Source organism: Perognathus longimembris, chromosome 27, assembly GCF_023159225.1.
Source record: "Perognathus longimembris pacificus isolate PPM17 chromosome 27, ASM2315922v1, whole genome shotgun sequence".
NCBI lineage: Eukaryota > Metazoa > Chordata > Mammalia > Rodentia > Heteromyidae > Perognathus > Perognathus longimembris.
In genome coordinates this window covers 7,071,332-7,090,689 of record NC_063187.1, presented here as the reverse complement: position 1 = coordinate 7,090,689, position 19,358 = coordinate 7,071,332, and the positions used below count along the sequence as shown (strand labels likewise).

Genomic DNA, 19,358 nt, shown 5'->3' with positions numbered 1-19,358 from the left:
GAGATGATATTTTGTCCTGAAGACTTTATTGTAGGAGTATGAGCTGGGATGGCTTTTAGGACAAGAAAGCTGACATAATACTAAACATTATATTTAATATTATTATTATATAAATTTTGTTGGTTCACAAGGCATCTCCTGGAAATCTGTTTGTCTGTTTATCTGCATTTCTATATGTAAGTGTGTGTGTGTGTGTGTGTGTGTGTGTGTGTTGGTTGTGGTGGTTATTTTAGACTTGGAATCCATTGGCTAGTTGTGTATTTATTTCCATTAAGTAGTTGTACAGTGGGGGTGTCAGTTCTGGGGACTCGAGCGGAATGTCTCCTGATCCATGTCGCCCCTTCTAGCATTCTCCATCCTTCCTCATCCCATCCCTACCCTCAAGTCACTGTCTTAAATTTTTCCATGATGTACGTTGAATACAGTGAGTGCATTTATTCCCTCCTCCTCCCCCCACTCCAGCGTCCTGGTATTCATTTTGTTAACGGCTCGTTAGTGGTTTGGGGGACTTACACAGTTGGACCCCTCCCCTAAGCACGCCTTCTGTTATTTGCCCGGTTTGTGTGTACGTGCATACGCGATCGTGCGTGTTTGGAGTTCATCTCTCCGCGCTCACTTAACCTCCCTGATTTTCATCAAAGGTTGGCTTTACCAATCTCCATCTAGTGCAGATACCCAATTCCACCACTGCAGGAGATGCTCACAGACGTCATACAAACAAAAGAGCCTAAGCCAGGCACTCATGGCTCTCACGCCTGCCACCCCAGCTACCCAGGAGGCTGAGATCTGAGGATCACAGTTCAAAGCCAGCCCGGGCAGGAAAGGCTGTGAGACTCTTACCTCCAGTGAACCAGCCAAAAGGCTGGAAATGGGGCTGTGGCTCAAGTGGTAGAGCACTAGACTTGAGCGTAAAGCTCAGGGCCAGCACCCAGACCCTGAGTTCAAGCCCTAGGACTGGGGGCGGGCGGGATGGTGGGGGTGGGGAAGCCAGACACTTAGTGGCTCCTGCCTGGCGGAAGGCAAAAGGCAGTTCCTGCTTATTTAAGATGGAAACTTGAGAAATTGTGGGTGGTGGTGAGATCTGAAAGCAGAGCCTCTGAACTCTACTACATTTCACAATGCCTGCTTCCTGTCTAGGATAGAGCCCCAAATAGCCATTTAACGTACGTACATCTGGGATTTTATTTTAAAAATCATGTCTGCAGACCAACAGCTTCCAAAAAAAAAAAAAAGCCACTGCAGACTTATTTTTCCCTTTTCAGCTTCCTTCCCTAATTGTCTGGCAGCCTGCTCCCCCAGTATAGATACAGCTTCTTCCCATTTCCTCCCCTTTCTCCACTTTTCTTGTGCTTCCCGTCCTAACACAGCCATTATTATTCCTGCCACCGACAACCCCTTCTAGAATATTGTAGAGCCAGGCACTGGTAGCTCACCCCTGTCACCCCGGCTTCTCAGGAGTCTGAGATCTGAGGATCGCAGTTCGAAGCCAGCCTGGGCAGGCAAGTCCCTGAGACTCTTTATCTCCAATGAGCCACCAGAAAGCCAGCAGTGGAGCTGTGGGCTCAGAGTCGTAGAGCAAAGAAAGCTCAGGGACAGCGCCCAGGCCTTGAGTTCGAGCCCCAAGACCCACATAAATAAAGAATAGAATAGAAGATTGTAGAAATCGGCTTCTGTTTATCAAAATAGGAAAACATCGGCCCTACAGAAAAACAAAAACAAAACTGCTGGCACTGATAAAAATAGGGCAGATCTCTTCTTGCACACATAGTCTTGGCCTCATAAGGCAGAATGAGAATCTGCCACCTCTTAATGCTTCATATACAAACCCCTCGATGAACAGACAAGAGGAGCTGGGTGGGGAGACCGTGCCCAGGCTGAGGAGGTGGGCAGAGTCTCGTCATCTTTCTCGTGAGAGCAAAGGGAAGCCACGCTAGCGGCGCTAGCTGTGGTTGAGCTGCTCTTCCTGGCTGATGTCATGGCTGAGAACACACACACACACACACACACACACACACACACACACACACACACGTCTTGAATGGAGAGGCCTGTGTCCCTGAGGCCTGATGGGAAACAAGATGGGAACCCGCCAAGTCACCCGCCTCCCCCCCCCCCCCCCCCATGTTGGAGACAGTTCCAGCCGCCATTTTGCATCCAGGAACATCTTAAGTTCACCACAAAGATGGGAACCAGAATCCTGCCACTTGAGCCGCAGCGCCACTTCTGGCTTTTTCTGTGTCTGTGGTGCTGAGGAATCGAACCCAGGGCTTCATGCGTGCTAGGCGAGCGCTCTACCACGAAGCCACTTTCCTAGCCTCTCTGTGTGTGTGTGTGTGTGTGTGTGTGTGTGTGTGTGTGTGTGTGTGTGTGTGTTTGTGTGTGTGTTTCAGTACCAGTACTGGGGCTTGAACTGGGCCTTGTGCTTTTGACTTTTGTACGCACAGCTGGTGTTTTCTCCCACTTGAGCCACAGTTCCACGTCCAGCTTTTTGCTGGTTCATTAGAAATAAGAGTCTCTTGGGCTGGGGATATAGCCTAGTGGCAAGAGTGCCTGCCTCGGATACACGAGGCCCTAGGTTCGATTCCCCAGTACCACATATACAGAAAACGGCCAGAAGTGGCGCTGTGGCTCAAGTGGCGGAGTGCTAGCCTTGAGCGGGAAGAAGCCAGGGACAGTGCTCAGGCCCTGAGTCCAAGGCCCAGGACTGGCCAAAAAAAAAAAAAAAAAAAAAGAAATAAGAGTCTCTTGAGCTTTGCTGCTCAAGCTGGCTTTGAACCACAGCCCTTCGATTTCAGTCTCCTGAGTACCTAGGATTATAAGTGTGAGCCACTAACGCCTGGCCCTAAATATATGTGTTTTTTTTTTTTTAAAGAAAAAATTGTCCAAACGAGTTTGTCTCTTAAATTTCTTCCCTCTCTCCCTTTCTTCATGCCCTCCCTTGCATTTTCCTTTCCCAAGGGAAGTCATTTAACCTCCAAAGAATTCCATCACATTTAAAACCTGGCGGGCTATCCTAGAACAAATGATAGCAAAGTGCATCCATTCAGACTTTACTTTTTTGTCTCTTTTCACTTTTCTCCCACTGATGTGACTTTTCACTTCACATTGAGCTTCACCTTGTACCTTATTTCTTCCTTTATTAGAGGTTGCCTTTGAAATGGAGAAGTTTCCCTTAGCAGTCATTTTCTCCCTTTACAAACCACCTTTTCACAAAAGCTGTCCTTTTTTTTTTTTCTTTTAAGCTTCTGATAGACAATTACACATAGAGAGAGACAGCCATGGCAGGAGATTTCTCAGTCTGTTCCAACTCAGAAATAGAAAACGGAAAGCAGCCTGTGGTTGAAATGCTTTCCTGCAATTGAGCTGCAAGTTCGTGAAACATATTGCAAAATCAGCTCATCTCCTTCGATCACCCCCTCCCCCCATTGATCATTAGCATTTCACGCCTCCAGTAAACCTGCTTAGAGTGGCTTTGTGGAGACAAGGAACCAGGAAAGCCACTGACTCATTGTTAGCAGAGGTGCAGAGGGGAGCCAGATTCCCCTCTCCCTGCCCTGCCCTGCCCCGCCCTGCGTCAGCATCATTGGAGCCACAGACCCTTCGAGACTGGGATATATCACAGTGGCTTTGATTGCAAACGAGACTTCACAACTCAAGGGACTCCCAACGCGTTGCCCTCGAAAGGTCAGAGGGAGAACCGGCAAGAATCTCCTCTAAGGATAGTGGAGTCCATCCAGTCCAGCAAGGACTGTGAAACCCAGTGACTGTGAACAGTCCTATTACGTTTTCCCAGTCGACTACAAGAACTGTGTGTGTGTGTGTGTGTGTGTGTGTGTATGTGTGTGTGTGTGTGTGGTAAATAGATACATAGTTGATAGACACATAGACAGAAACATACGGCACATATAGTACATAGATGATGGATGGATGGATGGATGGATAGATGGATGGATAGATAGGCAGACAGATAGATGATGGATGGATGGACAGACGACTAGGTAGATAGATAGATGGATAGCTAGATGGATGGACGGACGGACAGACAGATGCACGGATGCACACATGCACTGTTAGACACATATGTTATATACCATATGTAGATGACAGGTAATTGATAGATGGATAGATAATGGATAGTTGCCACATTTATTTGATCCAGTCTTAAAAAACTTTTTTTTTTTAATCACATGCATTTTCCACACGATTCTTTCCTGTGCTCCCAATCGTTCATTAGCTTTTGAATTCTTCATAAGTCTGCCCTTTCACCTCCTGCTTATATCACATAGCCATGACTGTCTGCTGTACAAAAAACACAAAAGTAAAAACATAAAATGCATCTTACTTCTCTCTGTAATCCCACAGTTGTTAAATCCAAACCTTGGGCCATCACAGGAGATTACAGGATCAGAGGAGAAAACAAAACAAAACAGATTTTTAAAATCTTTATGGTGCAGGTGACAGGGGAGTTACACTTATATAAGTAAAGTACTGATTTTAAAAGTACTGATTTTTAATGTATTCCACTCAAGTACAGTTTCTTGATTTTCTGTTTTTACTCTAGCCTTATTTGGATCCAAACTTAAATGACAACTGAAAACGTACCGGGAAATGGTTTAGTAGAAGACGCATGCTCTGGTGTGAAGCCCTGATTTGCCATTTTTCTTCCCCAATCTCAGATTTTTTTTTTTTTTTTGGCCAGTCCTGGGGCTTGAACTCAGGGCCTGAGCACTGTCCCTGGCTTCTTCTTGCTCAAGGCTAGCACTCTGCCACTTGAGCCACAGCGCCACTTCTGGCCATTTTCTGTCTATGTGGTGCTGGGGAATTGAACCCAGGGCCTCATGTATACGAGGCAAGCACTCTTACCACTAGGCCATATCCCCAGCCCCCAATCTCAGATTAAAAAAAAAATGTGTGATGTTCTTTAAAGACTGTAGAGGGGGCTGGGGATATGGCCTAGTGGCAAGACTGCTTGCCTCGTATACATGAGGCCCTGGGTTCAATTCGCCAGCACCACATATACAGAAAATGGCCAGAAGTGGCGCTGTGGCTCAAGTGGCAGAGTACTAGCAAAAAGAAGCCAGGGACAGTGCTCAGACCCCTGAGTTCAAGGCCCAGGACTGGCCAAAAAAGTAAAATAAAATAAAAAATATAAAGACTGTAGAGGTTCTGCGGTCATGCTTAAGGTATATACATTTGTGTGTGTGCATTCATTTTATAAATGTGGGTGTGCATTTATTGTAAAAAAAAGTATATACATATAAATAATTCACAAATATAAATGATTATCTTTATTACCTGACTTATGAAATGATAAGGCATCCGTACAACACATTAATAATAACAGTAAAACTACAATTCACAAATACGAATATATAAATATAAATAATTTACTCACATATAAATGCATAAGCCTTAAACATGTATACACAACTACGTATAAATATACATATAAACACATGTACGCATATTACAAGTGTGCATATATACATGTCTGCGTGTATACAAATATGTACATACATATGCACATGTTCCATTCCTATTTAATGTTATATTTTAATAAAGTACAAATATATCATGGCTGATAATGAGGTGCATTATTTCACCCCGCAAATAATGAGGATATCTCTACCCATTAGTAATGTTCCCCTGGGGGGATGTATCTTTCTCCTCTCAAAGCTGACTCTCCACCAATATTATTAACCAACGCCCCTCCCTCCCCCACTTCCCTCCCTCCCGCCTCCCTCCCTTTTTTCTCTCCCTCTCCGACCACCAGGATATGAAGGAACAAAACCTAAATTTAAAAAAAAAATTGTTTTTCCCCTTTCAGTTGGCTCGCCACAATAAACTGCTACAACACATGCTGAGACCAGGATCTGATCCTGACGAAGGAGACGAAGCCCTGACGCATTACGCGAACCACACGGCACAGATCGAGGTAGCCACCCTCCTCGTTTGATTGCTACAGAGACTAAGCAGCGCGGAGTGGTTTGAACAGAACAGTGTATATGGAAAGGTGGTGTCCAAGCCCGGTGCTGGTGCTCACCCCTGTAATCCCGGCTACTCAGAGGACTGAGATACGTGAGGATCGAGGTTTGAAGCCAGCCTGGGCAGGAGAGTCCTTGAGCCTCTTATCTCCAGTTGATTACCGAAAAGCTGGATGCAGAATTGTGGTCCTGGTGGTAGAGCGCCAGGCCTTGAGTGGAAAAGCCAAGAGAGAGTGTGCTATTACACACATACACACACACACACACACACACACACACACAGAAGCAATTTTGTCCCCCATGGGGGCTTGAACTCAGGGCTTGATTTCTGTCCCCGAGAAAGGCCCAGAGTTCAAGTCCCAGGACCAATACAGAAATCAACCAACCAACCAGCACCAACCAAACCCCATTGAATCCCCATCTGTGCCAAGATGGGAAACAAACGAGTGTGTGCGTGCTTTCAGATTGTTCGGCACGACAGGACCATGGAGCAGATCGTATTTCCTGTCCCTGGCATCTGTGAGTTCCTCACGCGAGAATCCAAGTGCCGCGTGTTCAACACGACGGAGAGGGACGAGCAAGGGAGCAAGGTGAACGACTTTTTCCAGCAGACGGAAGATCTCTACAATGAGATGAAGTGGCAGAAGAAAATCAGGAGTGAGTACTCACTCCACCAAAACCACGATCGTGCGCCTGAACAGTAGGCGACTCGGTGTGTCAGATGGGTGACAGCCATTCCTTTAAATCTGTGTGTGTGCGCACACGCGCGTGCGTGCCAGTACTGAATCCCAGGCCTGGGCGCCGTCCCTGAGCTCCTTGTACTCAAGGCTGGCGCTCTACCCCTTGAGCCACAGCGCCACTTCCGGTTTTCTGGTGGTTTCCTTGGAGATGAGAGTCTCACGGACTTTCCACCCCCCGGGGCTGGCTTTGAACCGTGATCCTCCCATCTCAGCCTCCTGAGTAGCTGGGACTCCAGGCGTGATTCTCAAGTAACTTACCCACAGTGGGTGTTGACGGGAGTGTTTTCAGTACGCGACGAGTTGGAATGTAAAGTGTCCCGCTGTGTCCTAGGCAACCCCACGCTCTTCTGGTTCTCGAGGCACATCTCCCTGTGGGGCAGCATCTCCTTCAACCTGGCCGTGTTCATCAACCTCGCCGTCGCCCTGTTCTACCCGTTTGGAGATGATGGCGACGAAGGTGAGCGCCCGTGGCCCCTCCATAGACCTTCCAGCCTGCTGACCTGTTGAACCACTAAGCCTTTGCTAGCACAGAGGTCCCTGGCCTCTCCCCGGCTTGTCCTATTTATCAGAACGAATAGTGTCCGCCACCGGGAGGGAGACCTGGAACAGGAATCCAGAGATGTGTAAACAACACGAGCCAGTTGAGGACCCCCTCCGCCATCTTGGACAGATGAGTCTCGAGACTCATTCCTGCCAGGCCGACCGGGCCCCCCCGGTGGATGCTGGGAGTATCCCGGACATCTCAGGAGTCAGAGGTTGCCATGACAACCCTGTTCCGGCCTGAATTTGTCCCTGGCACAAACACAGCGGTACATGGAGCACACAGAACACGAGCTAGCAGATGGTTCTGTGAGAGAGATTTCTTTTTTTCTCTTCTCACAGTTTGTTCTCACAAAGTGCTTTGTGTAAGAGCGAGGCAGTTCTTCAGAGGGATTTTAAGTAGTCATCCATGTCGTAAGGAACCCACCGTGTGCGGGCCCTGCACAAGAACACATGGCGAAGGCCGCCTTGGTTCTCACAGAGCTCCGAGAAATGAGCAAAGAGCAGAGCAGAGAACGCCCCCATTCTGCTGCTCCTCGCCAATGTCATCGAACCAGGCTGCTTTTGGGTTTCGATGTTTGCTTTTTCCTATATTCCTGGGGCTTGAACTCTGGGCTTGGGTACTATCCCTAAGCTTTTTTTTTTTTTTTAATTTGTTTTAAATTTTAAATTGTTATTAAGGTGATATGCAGAAGAGTGACGCTGACATAAATCAGATGAGTCCATTTCTTTTTGGACCGTGCCCCCCCGCCCCTTCTCTCGCTCTCTCCCCCAGTTTTCCCCCTCCTGTCCCTACCCACAAATTAATAGAGTTGATTTTCCACATCGTGTCCCAGGGAGGACCACGGCTGCCTTTGTTCACCCGTCGCATCCTTAAACTTTTGTGCTCACGGCTGGTGCTCTACCATTTGAGCCACAGAACCACCTCTGGCTTTTTGGAGTTCCTTAGAGATAAAGTCTTACAGACTTTCTTGCCCGGCTGTCTTTGAACTTTGATCTCCAGATCTCAGCCGCCTGAGTCGCTAGGATTACAGGTGTGAGCCACTGGTGCCTGGTTTATACTACTTTTTTTTTTTTTTCTGGCCAGTCCTGGGCCTTGAACTCAGGGCCTGAGCACTGTCCCTGGCTTCTTCCCGCTCAAGGCTAGCACTCTGCCACTTGAGCCACAGCGCCACTTCTGGCCGTTTTCTGTATATGTGGTGCTGGGGAATCGAACCTAGGGCCTCGTGTATCCGAGGCAGGCACTCTTGCCACTAGGCTATATCCCCAGCCCATATACTACTTTTTAAGAGATAGAAAATTGTGTGTGTGTGTGTGTGTGTGTGTGTGTGTCTATGTCTGTGTTTGTGTGCCAGTAATTGGGATTAAACCTAGGGCTTCTAATGCTTCCTTGGCTTTCATGTCTCAATCTGGTGCTTTGCCACTTGAACCAGGCCCCCACTTGCTTTTTGCTTGTTAATTAGAGATGAGCGTGCAGGCTGGGTTTGAAACTGGACCCTCATATTTTAGCATCTTGATAGCCAGGACCGCACAGGTGAAACACCAACGCGTAGCCCCCTAGCGAGCCTTCAAGTTGCCTTGAAGTTAGCCGTGAACTTTCTGGAAGTGTCATAATACGTAATGTGTTAAGAGATACTTCCTCAGAACGTCCACTTCACAGAAGCGGTTGTTTTGCTGGATGCCTGTGGGTGGTCACACCCGTCATCCCAGTGACTCACGAGGGTGCCATCTGAGGATCAGGGTTCAAAGCCAGCCCAGGTAGAAAAGTCCACAGGACTCTTTATCTCCAATGAACCAGCAAAAAGTCAGAAGTGGAGACGTGGCTCAAGTGGTAGAGCGCCAAAAACCAAGGGAGAGCTTAAGGCCTTGAGTTCAAGCCTCCATACGGGCACGCACAAAAATACACAAAAGGGGATGGGTTGCTTTGTAACTCAGTGCTTCGCAGCTTGACTTGCAATAGTGTGGCGAATACAGAGCATTTTGCAGTGCTTTTGGTCTGTTGTGGGTCTCGAACTCAGGGCCTGGGCGCTGTCCCTGAGCTGCTTTTGCTCAAGGCTGGCGCTCCACCACCTTGAGCCGCAGCTCCGCTTCCAATTTCCTGGTGGTCTCACTGGAGATGAGAGTCTCACGGACTTTCCTGGCCCAGGCTGGCTTTGAACCCCGATCCTCCTATCTCTGCCTTCTGACCGGCCGGGATGACAGGCGTGCCCCACGGGGCTCATCCCGCAGGTCTGTTCTTAGTGAAAACTCACTTCCCCTTGCCGCAGGCACACTGTCGCCGTTGTTCTCGGCCCTCCTTTGGGTCGCCGTTGCGGTCTGCACCTCGATGCTGTTCTTCCTCTCCAAGCCCGTGGGGCTCCGGCCGTTCCTCGTGTCCATCATGCTCAGATCCATCTACACCATCGGCCTGGGTCCCACGCTGATCCTCCTCGGAGCCGCCAACGTAAGTACTGTGCGCGCAGCACCCACTGCAATCCGCCGGTGCCCGGCTTGGACCGTGGCTTTCCACCCATCACGGCCGCAGAGTGAATTCTGGGGTACGTGACTTTCAGCTCACTGGTGCATAGCTTTTGTGCGTTTCTTTTATTTCCTTTAGAGAGAAGGAAAAGAGGCAGTGGTTTAAAAAACAACAACAAAAAAAGTTGATTGAGTCACCAAGTTGGCTTGGCATTGGTCCCGTCATTAAGTTCACCTAACTCAAGCTGGATGCCTCCTGTATCCTATACCCAGAGCCGCTGATAAACAAGGAAAATCACCCGGAGTCACTGTTGACTCCGAAAGTGGCCTCAGAAAGATTGCATTATATTGAGTAGAAATTTCAGAATGGAGTACCTTTCATCAGATGACCTAGGAGAAAAAGCTGCCGTATTAAGAGAAGAAATGATGACATTGGGCTCCTTTTTTTTGTGTGTGGGCAAATTCTATAAACATAGAAAAGACAGAGATCACATTTATTTATTACCAAATTTTTAATACAAGGATGAACATTTTGAAACCTTCTTTAGGTCAGTTTAGAATGAGTGGCCTAGAGTATCATTTCCAAAATACAAGTAGGGCCTGGTGTGGCGGCTCCCGCCTGTCATACCAGCTACTCAGGAAGCTGAGATCTGAGGACTGAGGTTCAAAGCCAGCCCGGGCAGTTAGAGTCCATGAGTGTGTCTTAGCTCTGAGAAACGACTCAGAAAAAGCTGGAAGTGGCGCTGTGGCTCAAGTGGAAGGGTGGTGCTAATCTTGAGCAAAGGAAGCTCAAAGACAGTACCCAGGCCCTGAGTTCAAACCCCAAGACCGATACAAAAACGACAACAGAACCAAGGAGGACATTTACAGAAATAACCTCACCTAAGAAATCCAAGTGTTAAAGGGACACTGGGGCATTCTGAAATGAAGAAAGCGTACGTAAACTTGATGAAATAACAAAAGTGCAATTCTTAAATGTTTTTATCTACTGAGTATACCTACAGCATTTTCTGTCTCCTTCACAGAGCTTTACACTTTTTCTTTTATGCCAAGCCTGTCCTTGAACTCAGGGCTGGCCTGGGCGCCGTCCCTGAGCTCTTTTTGCTCAAGGCTGGCGCTCTACCACTTGAGCCACAGCGCCACTTCTGGTTTTCTGGTGGTTCACTGGAGATCAGAGTCTCATGGACTTTCCTGCCTGGGGCTGGCTTTGAACCGTGATCCTCAGATCCCAGCCTCCCGAGCGGCCGGGATTCCAGCCGCGAGGAGCCTTGGCCGCGGGTGTTGCGTTCACGTGAGCTCTTGTGAGGTGTGTGTTGTGTAGACACCTACGTGGGAGAAATCACGGAAGACACCACCCCGGCGTTCGCAGAGGGGGTTTTTTCCCCGTGTCCGGCGTGTGCGCCCCAGGCCCTAACGGGGTGCCTTTCCCTCCCGCAGCTTTGCAACAAGATCGTCTTCCTGGTGAGCTTCGTGGGGAACCGCGGCACGTTCACGCGCGGGTACCGGGCGGTGGTTCTGGACATGGCCTTCCTCTACCACGTGGCCTACGTGCTGGTCTGCATGCTGGGCCTCTTCGTGCACGAGTTCTTCTACAGCTTCCTGGTGAGTACAGCCGCGCAGGCGCAGAGCACCCTCGGGCCCCGCGCCTCAGCCCTGTCACCCCAGCTGCTCCGGAGGCTGAGATCGGAGGATCCTAACTTGCAGCCAGTCCAGGCGGGACAGTCCACGAGTCTCGCATCTCAAGGGGTGGACAGCGCCAGCCTTAAATGCAGAAGCTCAGGGCCATCACTCAGCTCCTGGTCCACACCCCAGGACTGGCCCGCGTACAGGTTCACCTTGCAGATGATGCCCGATTCATCCACAGGGAAAAGAAAACCTGTTTAGTCGAGTACATCGCGGCTGGACAAGAAGTGGCCATTCTGGTTCACTGGTGAAGTGGTTTCAGCTAGTGTTTCCATTTGTGTGTGTCATTATCACAATGTTCACTCACCTCGTGCTCCGTTTTCTTTTCCTCTTGATGTGGGCTTTGGGTTTTTTCTTTTTCCAGTCCTGGGTCTTGAACTCAGGGCCTGAGCACTGTCCCTGGCTTCTCTTTGCTCAAGGCTGGCACTCTGCCACTTGAGCCACAGCGCCACCTCTGGCCATTTTCTATCTATGTGGTGCTGAGGAATCGAACCCGGGGCTTCATGCACACCAGGCGAGCGCCCTACCCCTAGGCCACCTTCCCAGCCCCGGGCTTTGGTTCTTTCGCAGCTCTTTGACCTGGTGTACCGAGAAGAGACGCTGCTCAACGTCATCAAAAGCGTCACCCGGAACGGGCGCTCTATCATCCTGACGGCCGTCCTGGCCCTCATCCTGGTCTACCTCTTCTCCATCATCGGCTTCCTCTTCCTCAAGGACGACTTCACCATGGAGGTGGACAGACTGAGGAACAGAACCCCTGCCGCAGGTACGTCCTAGGCTGTGGATTATGGGTCCCTGGAACTCAGGAAATGATTATACAAGAGTCATCGTCCAGTGAGGAACCTGTGGGTTTACCCTGGCTACAAAGGAGGCTGAGATCTGAGGATTGCAGTTTGAGGCCAGCCGAGGAAAACAGGTCCGAGAGTCTCTTATTTCCAATTAACTAGCAAAAAGAACAAACCCACAAAAAATAAAACTGGACTGGAGGTATAGCTTAAGCAAGAAAGCTGAATTGGGAATTGCAAGGCCCTAAGTTCAAGCCCCAGTATGGGTAGAAGAACAACAAACAAACTATCTGCCGAACTCGATCTCAGACAGAGTCAGTAATTCTCACCATATTTCACGTGAGAGTCAACTGCTTCAGTGTAGAAAAACGGCTTTGAAAATCTCTTCTTCCCCCCCACCCCCTTCTCCCTGGAGAACAGTATCTGTCATAATCAACAGCCGTTACTCCATACCTGTTTGATGGCTGTATATCATTTTATACAAATAAGTTAATGATAGATGCTTTGATGAGGCTACCATCCGCTAGGAAGAAATTCAGTATGAAAAACATGCTTAAAGTATTCTCACTAGGCTGGGCATGGTGCCTCCCACCTGTAATCCAAGTTCCCCAAGAGGCAGAGATTGGGAGCATCTTGGTTTGAAAAATCAATGCAAATAGGAAGGGTATCACTTTGGGTTCCACCTGGGGGCAGAAAGACGGATAATGAGCCAGCTGGGAAATGGGTTTCCATAGACGAAGGAAGAAGAGACTCTGAATGAGGACCTGGAGGGCATGCTTTCTGCCCTGAGCATTATGTGTTGTTGTGTTGTGTGTGTGTGTGTGTGTGTGTGTGTGTGTGTGTGTGTGTGTGTGTGTATTGGGGATTGAACTCAGGGCCCCAAGCTCTCGCATGGCTTTCGATACCTACATGGCTGATGTCATTTCATCATTTTCTCTCACCCGTCTTCCGTCTGCTTGTCTGTTCCCAGGGAATGAGGACCTTCCCACGATGACCTTGCCTTCCACGTTGGGGACCTGTGACAGGGAGAACTGTTCGCCCGCAATCCCAGCGTCCAGTGCAGGTGAGGACTCGACCCCCCCTCAAGTTTTATTTGGCCCACGCTAGGACTTGTAGGAAAGTTGCTCCGAGAAATTCACGCAGTGGGAGGCGTTGACATTGGAAGCTTCGAGAGGATTCATTCCAGCTAGAGAAGAGATGCTCACTTGGAGCCGCATGCTGTTCTGTATTTTATGCTGAAATATGACAATTGAGGAAGTGTATCCTGCGATATGTTGTCACAAAATCTATGCGCATGTGGCAAGGACATCCTATGTCAACCCCATTCTCCTCTGTGACCTGTCCCAGAGGATCTGGAAAGTCAGAGGCTCTGGACCCCAAAGACATGGGTGAGATCGAGGGCCCGGCCGCAATCTGGCTAGACCTCTTGGCTCTATTTTATAGCAAAACCTTCTAGACTTTGTCCAGACGATTTGCAAAGGGAAACAGTGAAGGAGAAGTGTGATGTTGCTCATTTCTCCAGGAGCAAATGGAAACATGCATGTCAAAATAACTTTCTGAACTCCAAAAAGGGTTCTCTGTGGAGCCAAGATTGCTGGTGGCCCCCGCCCGCCATCCCAGCTACTCTGGAGGCTGAGATCTGAGGATCGCAGTTCAGAGCCAGCCTGGGCAGGAAAGTCCGTGAGACTCTTTTATCTCCAGTGAATCACCAAAAAGCCGGAAGTGGAGCTGTGGTTCAGCGCGTAAGAGGGTCAGACTTGATTGAAAAAGCCAAGTGAGCGTGTAGGACCCTGGGTAGAGCCACGGAACATAACAACTAGATAAGAGCTGTGGTCCAGCTGTGTAAGTTCTGTTGTCTCCTCGTTGAAGGATTGGTACCTAGGAGATAGTCCTTTCCTAACAATTTAGAGATGGCTAGAAATCTCTTGATAGTCTTGCCTTTCACTGATGCTATTGGGGGGATTTCCCTTAGGCCCCTTGTCCACTGATGGTAGCTTCTTGAGTGTATTTCCTGGTGTGTGTTGGTTTGGCCTCCTTTTTCCCCCACGGGCATTTGTCAGTGTGGAGAGACCTACATATGCCCCGCAGGAAGACAGGCGTGTGGCATCTTGTGGGTAGAGCCTGGAGAGGCTCTGGAGACTCCTATAACTTGGAGTTGTAGCCATTCTTAACCAGCTGGAAGTGACCAGCGGAGGCGTGGCTCAAGCAGCAGAGCTCCAAGCCTTAGTGAAAAGGCTAAGGGAGAATGTGTAGGTCCTAAGTTCAAACCCCAGTACCAGCACACACACACTTATAAAGTGGAGACGCTATGAGAAGCCGGACAGGGCTCTCACGGCTGTCTACATTCTGGATCATTCCCAAATCGGTACTGAAAACAGGGGAAATTCCTATATTAAAATGCTATTCCTGTTCTGCCCTTGATACAGCAAGCATTCACATTTAGTTGGAAATTGGACAGGATTTGGTCTCCTGGGACCATATATATATGTGTGTGTGTGTGTGTATATATATATATATGTGTATATATATATATTCTATTTCCTTTAACATGGTGGTTGTCCGTGTTTAACTTCAAAATCAGAAGGAAAGCTAAAACATGGTACCACTCAGATTTAAAAATACCTCCTGTCTGTGTAAGACCAGGGTGAGGTTTTAATTTGCACACCCTCGTGTGCAATTGTGAGGGCCTTGTGAGCCCGGGCATACCCAGATCTATCATCATAAGCGTCCGGTGGCAGAGAGGCAAGGGCGGCAGCCAGCCCGGGAGCCTCTGCCATGCCACAGAAAACCTCCCGGCAACTGACAACCACCTGGGGTGGGGGAGAAATAAAACACAAATGTGATTCTTGCACAAAAATATTCACTTTAAAAATATTCCCCGTAAGGGCTGGGAAGGTGGCTTAGGGGTAGAGCGCTGGCCTAGCACGCATGAAGCCCTGGGTTCGAGTCCTGAGCACCACACACACAGACAAGGCCGGAAGTGGCGCTGTGGCTCAAGGGGTAGAGTGGCTAGCCTTGAGCAAAAAGAAGCTCAGGGACAGCGCTCAGGCCCTGAGTTCAAGCCCCAGGACTGAATAATGTATCTCCTTGCCCACTTGTCTGTTCATGGTCCCCAGTCGGGGTCTCTAACTCAGTTGTGGGGAGCCGGCTTCCGGCCGGGTGTCCAGAGTGGAGACACTGGATCCGGTGGGAGGGCTGTGTGAACCTTTTGAGTCTCCGTACCGCTTTCCATGGTGGCTACACATGAGTTTATAGGCATTTGTTGTTGTGTTCCTGCTGGCTAAAGAGCCTTGCTTTTCCCCACCTACCTAGTTGATTTCATAATGGCTAATTGGGCAGGCTGAGTGCCGATTTTCTTTTCTTCTTCTCGTGTGTGTGTGTGTGTGTGTGTGTGTGTGTGTGTGTGTGTGCGCGCACATGCCAGTCCTGGGGCTCGAACTCAGGGCCTGTCCCTGAGTTTTTGGTTGCTCTAGGCTAGTGAGTGCTCTACCATTTGAGCCACAGCTCCATTTCTGGCTTTTTTTCGGTAGTTAATTGGAGATAAAAGTCTCACGGACTTTCCTGCCCAGGCTGGCTTTGAACCGTGACCCTCAGATCTCAGCCTCCTGAGCAGCTGGGTTGACAGGCGGGAGCCACCCGTGTCCAGCGGACACCGCTTACGATGTCACTTCCATTACTGGAGGACCCAAGGGAGGCAGAGCAGGCCCCTTAATACAAGCTTAGCTCGACAGCACACCGGATTCTGGCAAAGTAGCATGCAGACCTCCGCCTCCATAGTCGATGCGCCATGTTTCTCCCTAACAGCCCCGAACTTTCAGCCTCTGACGTGTCCCTAACTCTCTCTTTTCATCCTTAGCCACCGTGTTAAAGTCCGCCCCGCGTGCACTGACACCTAGCTAGCGCGTTACGGGCCGAGCTGTCCGCTGCTCTATCCGCCTGCCCTGTCTGTCCTGGTCTTCTGACTCCATCACCACCTGCCTGTCTCCCTCCTCCCCATGCGTCTTCTTCCCAAAGGCCCCCGCGCCCTCCTGCTTTCCCACTCACAGTGCGCCCTGGACCTTGTGGTAAGTGAGCATGCGCACGTGGCTGCCGTCTCGCGGCTCCACATTGGACGTCACAGCCCTCCCCCCTCCCCCCCCCCCCCCCCCCCCCGGCTGGCTGGATGGCAGTACTTCTAAAATTGGGCCACTCAACTACAACGAAAATGCCCGGCTAACGCTCCCGTGTGATGCAGTCTGTCCGGTGTGCACAGTCTGTCCGGAAGAAATATTACAATTCATAAAAGAGCACGAAACAGGCCGTGGAAACGAGACTTCTTGTTCCTTTTTCAGGGGCTGGGAACATGGCCGAGTGGCAAGAGTGCTTGCCTCGTATACATGAGGCCCTGGGTTCGATTCCCCAGCACCACATAGACAGAAAACGGCCAGAAGGGGCGCTGTGGCTCAAGTGGCAGAGTGCTAGCCTTGAGCAAAAGGAAGCCAGGGACAGTGCTCAGGCCCTGAGTCCAAGCCCCAGGACTGGCCAAAAAAAAAAAAAAAGTTTGCTTTTTATTCCCTTTTCTCGTGTTTAAATTCCCACCTTGACTTGCACAGTCCCCAAATTCAGCACACAAGCAGCTCTTTGTCGTTTTCCTGCTCCTTTCCTGCTAGTACCATCGTGCTTCTAATACTCGTTCTTTTTTGTATATAATTTCTGCTGTCTTGGGAGTGGGCGCGTGGCTTGGGGTGGGTAGAGCACCAACCTTGCGTGGAGAAAACAAGCAAGCGCAAGAGCCTGAGTTCAAGCCTCGGTACCGACGCGTCCCTAGAAAAAATGCAAAACCCAGTCTGGGTGACAGTGGCTCACGCCTATAATCGCAGCTGTTCAGGAAACTGAGATCTGAGGATTGAGGTTTAAAGACAGCCCAGCAAGGAAAGTCCCGGAGACTCTTATCTCCAGTTAGCCAGCAAAAATCTGGAGGCAGAGGTGTGGCTTAAATGGTAATGCACCAGCCTGGAACACAAATAAAGCAAAGAAACACAAAACAACAACCACCAAAAACTGAAGCAGGCGTTGGAGGTTCTGAGTTCAAGCCCTAGTACTTGCATGCCTGTATATACACACAAGGTCACACACACAAATGACTGCCTTGGTTAGGAAAGTATGCATTAATTCTACCTTCAAGCAAAATTAGCCAAGTCTGGGGTCCCCTCTCTTCATTTCTCTGACTTTATTTTTGGTGCCAATCATGGGGCTTGAACCCTGGGCCTGGGCGCTCTCCCTGGACTTCTTCTTGCTCAAGGCTAGCACTCTACCACTTGAGCCACAGCGCCACTTCCGGCTTTTTCTGAGCAGTTTATTGGAGATAGTCTCACGGACTTTCCCTGCCCAGGCTGGCTTTGAACTGTGATCCTCAGATCTCAAGCCTCCTGAGTGGTTGGGATGACAGGCGTGGGCCACGGATGCCCGGGCCACATTTCCCTGTCAGTAGAATCTGAAGTTCACTGTGTGTCTCCTTGGCTTCACCAAGATAAAGAAGCACCAGGAGCTGTCCCCGCTCCTCGTTCTGTAGAGAAGAACGTTGCGTCCAGTCATTGGTCCTGGTGCCCATTCCAGAACCAAGCAGAACTGGAAGATACCAACCTTCTTAGGTTCTGCCCTTTGCATTGTGACATTTCCTCCTGTGGGAAAAGAAAAGATATTTCAGGGCCTTATAAACACGTGGCTTTCTTGGTATCAGTCTTGCGCTGTCCACATAAGGTAGACACTGATCAAATTAAACAGATGGTGTCAAATTGTATCGAGGCACACTTAATATAGACGGCTGGAGTTGGGTTCCACCAGCTCACCCCAGTTGTACTCTTGAGGCTGAAATCTGGAGGATCACAGTTAGAAGTCAGCCTGGGCAGACAAGCCCATGAGGACCCCCCCCCCCCCCCCCGGCCTCTGCAACCACCAGCACAAAGCAAGGCTGCAGTGTGGCGGAGGCGGTACAGCACCAGCCGAGCAAGCTACGGGAGAGTGTGGTGGCCTTGAATTAAAACCATGGTACAGGCAGGAGAGGAAAGAAGAGAAAAGGGAAGGGATGGGGAGGGGAGAGGAGGGGGGGACAAGGGAAAGAAAAGTATCAGAGGGGAAGACGGGAAGGGAAAAGACGCCTATGGAGATAATTGTAGACGGTCGCTGGAGGTGATGGCGCATTTTCTAAACGCCAGCCTGCTGTCTGTGCTTGGTGTTCTGCAGCGGGCGAGGAGCACGAAGACCGCATCGAGAGGGCGTGTGACACACTGCTCATGTGCATCGTCACCGTGCTGAACCAGGGACTCCGGAATGGCGGGGGCGTCGGGGACGTGCTAAGAAGGCCGTCCAAGGATGTAAGCCAGAGGAAGAAGACCACTTCCCCACCTTTGTGCGTGCGTGTGTGTGTGTGTGTGTATTCCAGGGCTGAAACCGCTCACAACTGGTGCTTTACCACCTGAGCCATGCCTCCAGTCTGGCATTTTGCTGGCTGATCAGAGACAGAATCTCAAGAGACCTTGCAGCCCGGGGCCGGCATGGAGTCAGGGTCCTCCAGATCCCAGCCTGTCAGGAGCTCGGGTTTCACACACCGGAGCCACTAGTGTGTGGCTTGGGAACCTATCTTAATGACCATGAGTGTGTTTTACTGGGTGTCGTGTGTGGTGTCATTTGCTTTTCAAGTGTCATGAGGGGCATGGAAATCACTTGGTTGGTTTTCATACAATTAATTAGCACGTGTACTAGAGATCTACGAATGTGTGTAGTGCCAGGAGGTGTGTGTGTGTGTGTGTGTGTGTGTGTGTGTCTGAAGCGGGTACACTAGTAAAGCAGCAGAATCCTGGCGGTGAGGTTTATATGGGAGTTGGCTGCTATGGCGAGCTGGGCTCTCTCTTCTCTCTCGGACTCCCCAACCATGTCCTGTTTCTCTGCCTCTGCATACAAACGCTCCCCGTGATTTATCCACGGTGAATACACGCTTTGAGCAAATCCCGGCAGCATTTCCGGTGTTCAAATGGCAGTTCACACCGTGTCTTCAGTAACTGTAAAATCTACTGCGCTGGGGGGCTTAGAGAACCCTTACTTCTGCAGCTGGCCAGCTGTTTAATGGCGTGAAGTCATTTCCCCTTGCAGCCCCAGATCCCATGTCTATTAAACAACTGGACTACGTGTGC

General features: G+C 49.8%; 1 protein-coding gene across 1 annotated transcript in view; it reads left to right on the top strand.

Moving 5' to 3' along the window:
* The window catches only part of Itpr2 (inositol 1,4,5-trisphosphate receptor type 2), a 128,707-nt gene that overhangs the window by 99,980 nt on the left and 9,369 nt on the right, over nucleotides 1–19,358 (top strand). The window contains 8 exon segments of the mRNA XM_048335153.1: nucleotides 5,828–5,935; nucleotides 6,449–6,641; nucleotides 7,056–7,181; nucleotides 9,532–9,707; nucleotides 11,159–11,323; nucleotides 11,975–12,170; nucleotides 13,160–13,252; nucleotides 18,409–18,542. Coding sequence (XP_048191110.1) covers nucleotides 5,828–5,935; nucleotides 6,449–6,641; nucleotides 7,056–7,181; nucleotides 9,532–9,707; nucleotides 11,159–11,323; nucleotides 11,975–12,170; nucleotides 13,160–13,252; nucleotides 18,409–18,542 — 1,191 coding nt within the window.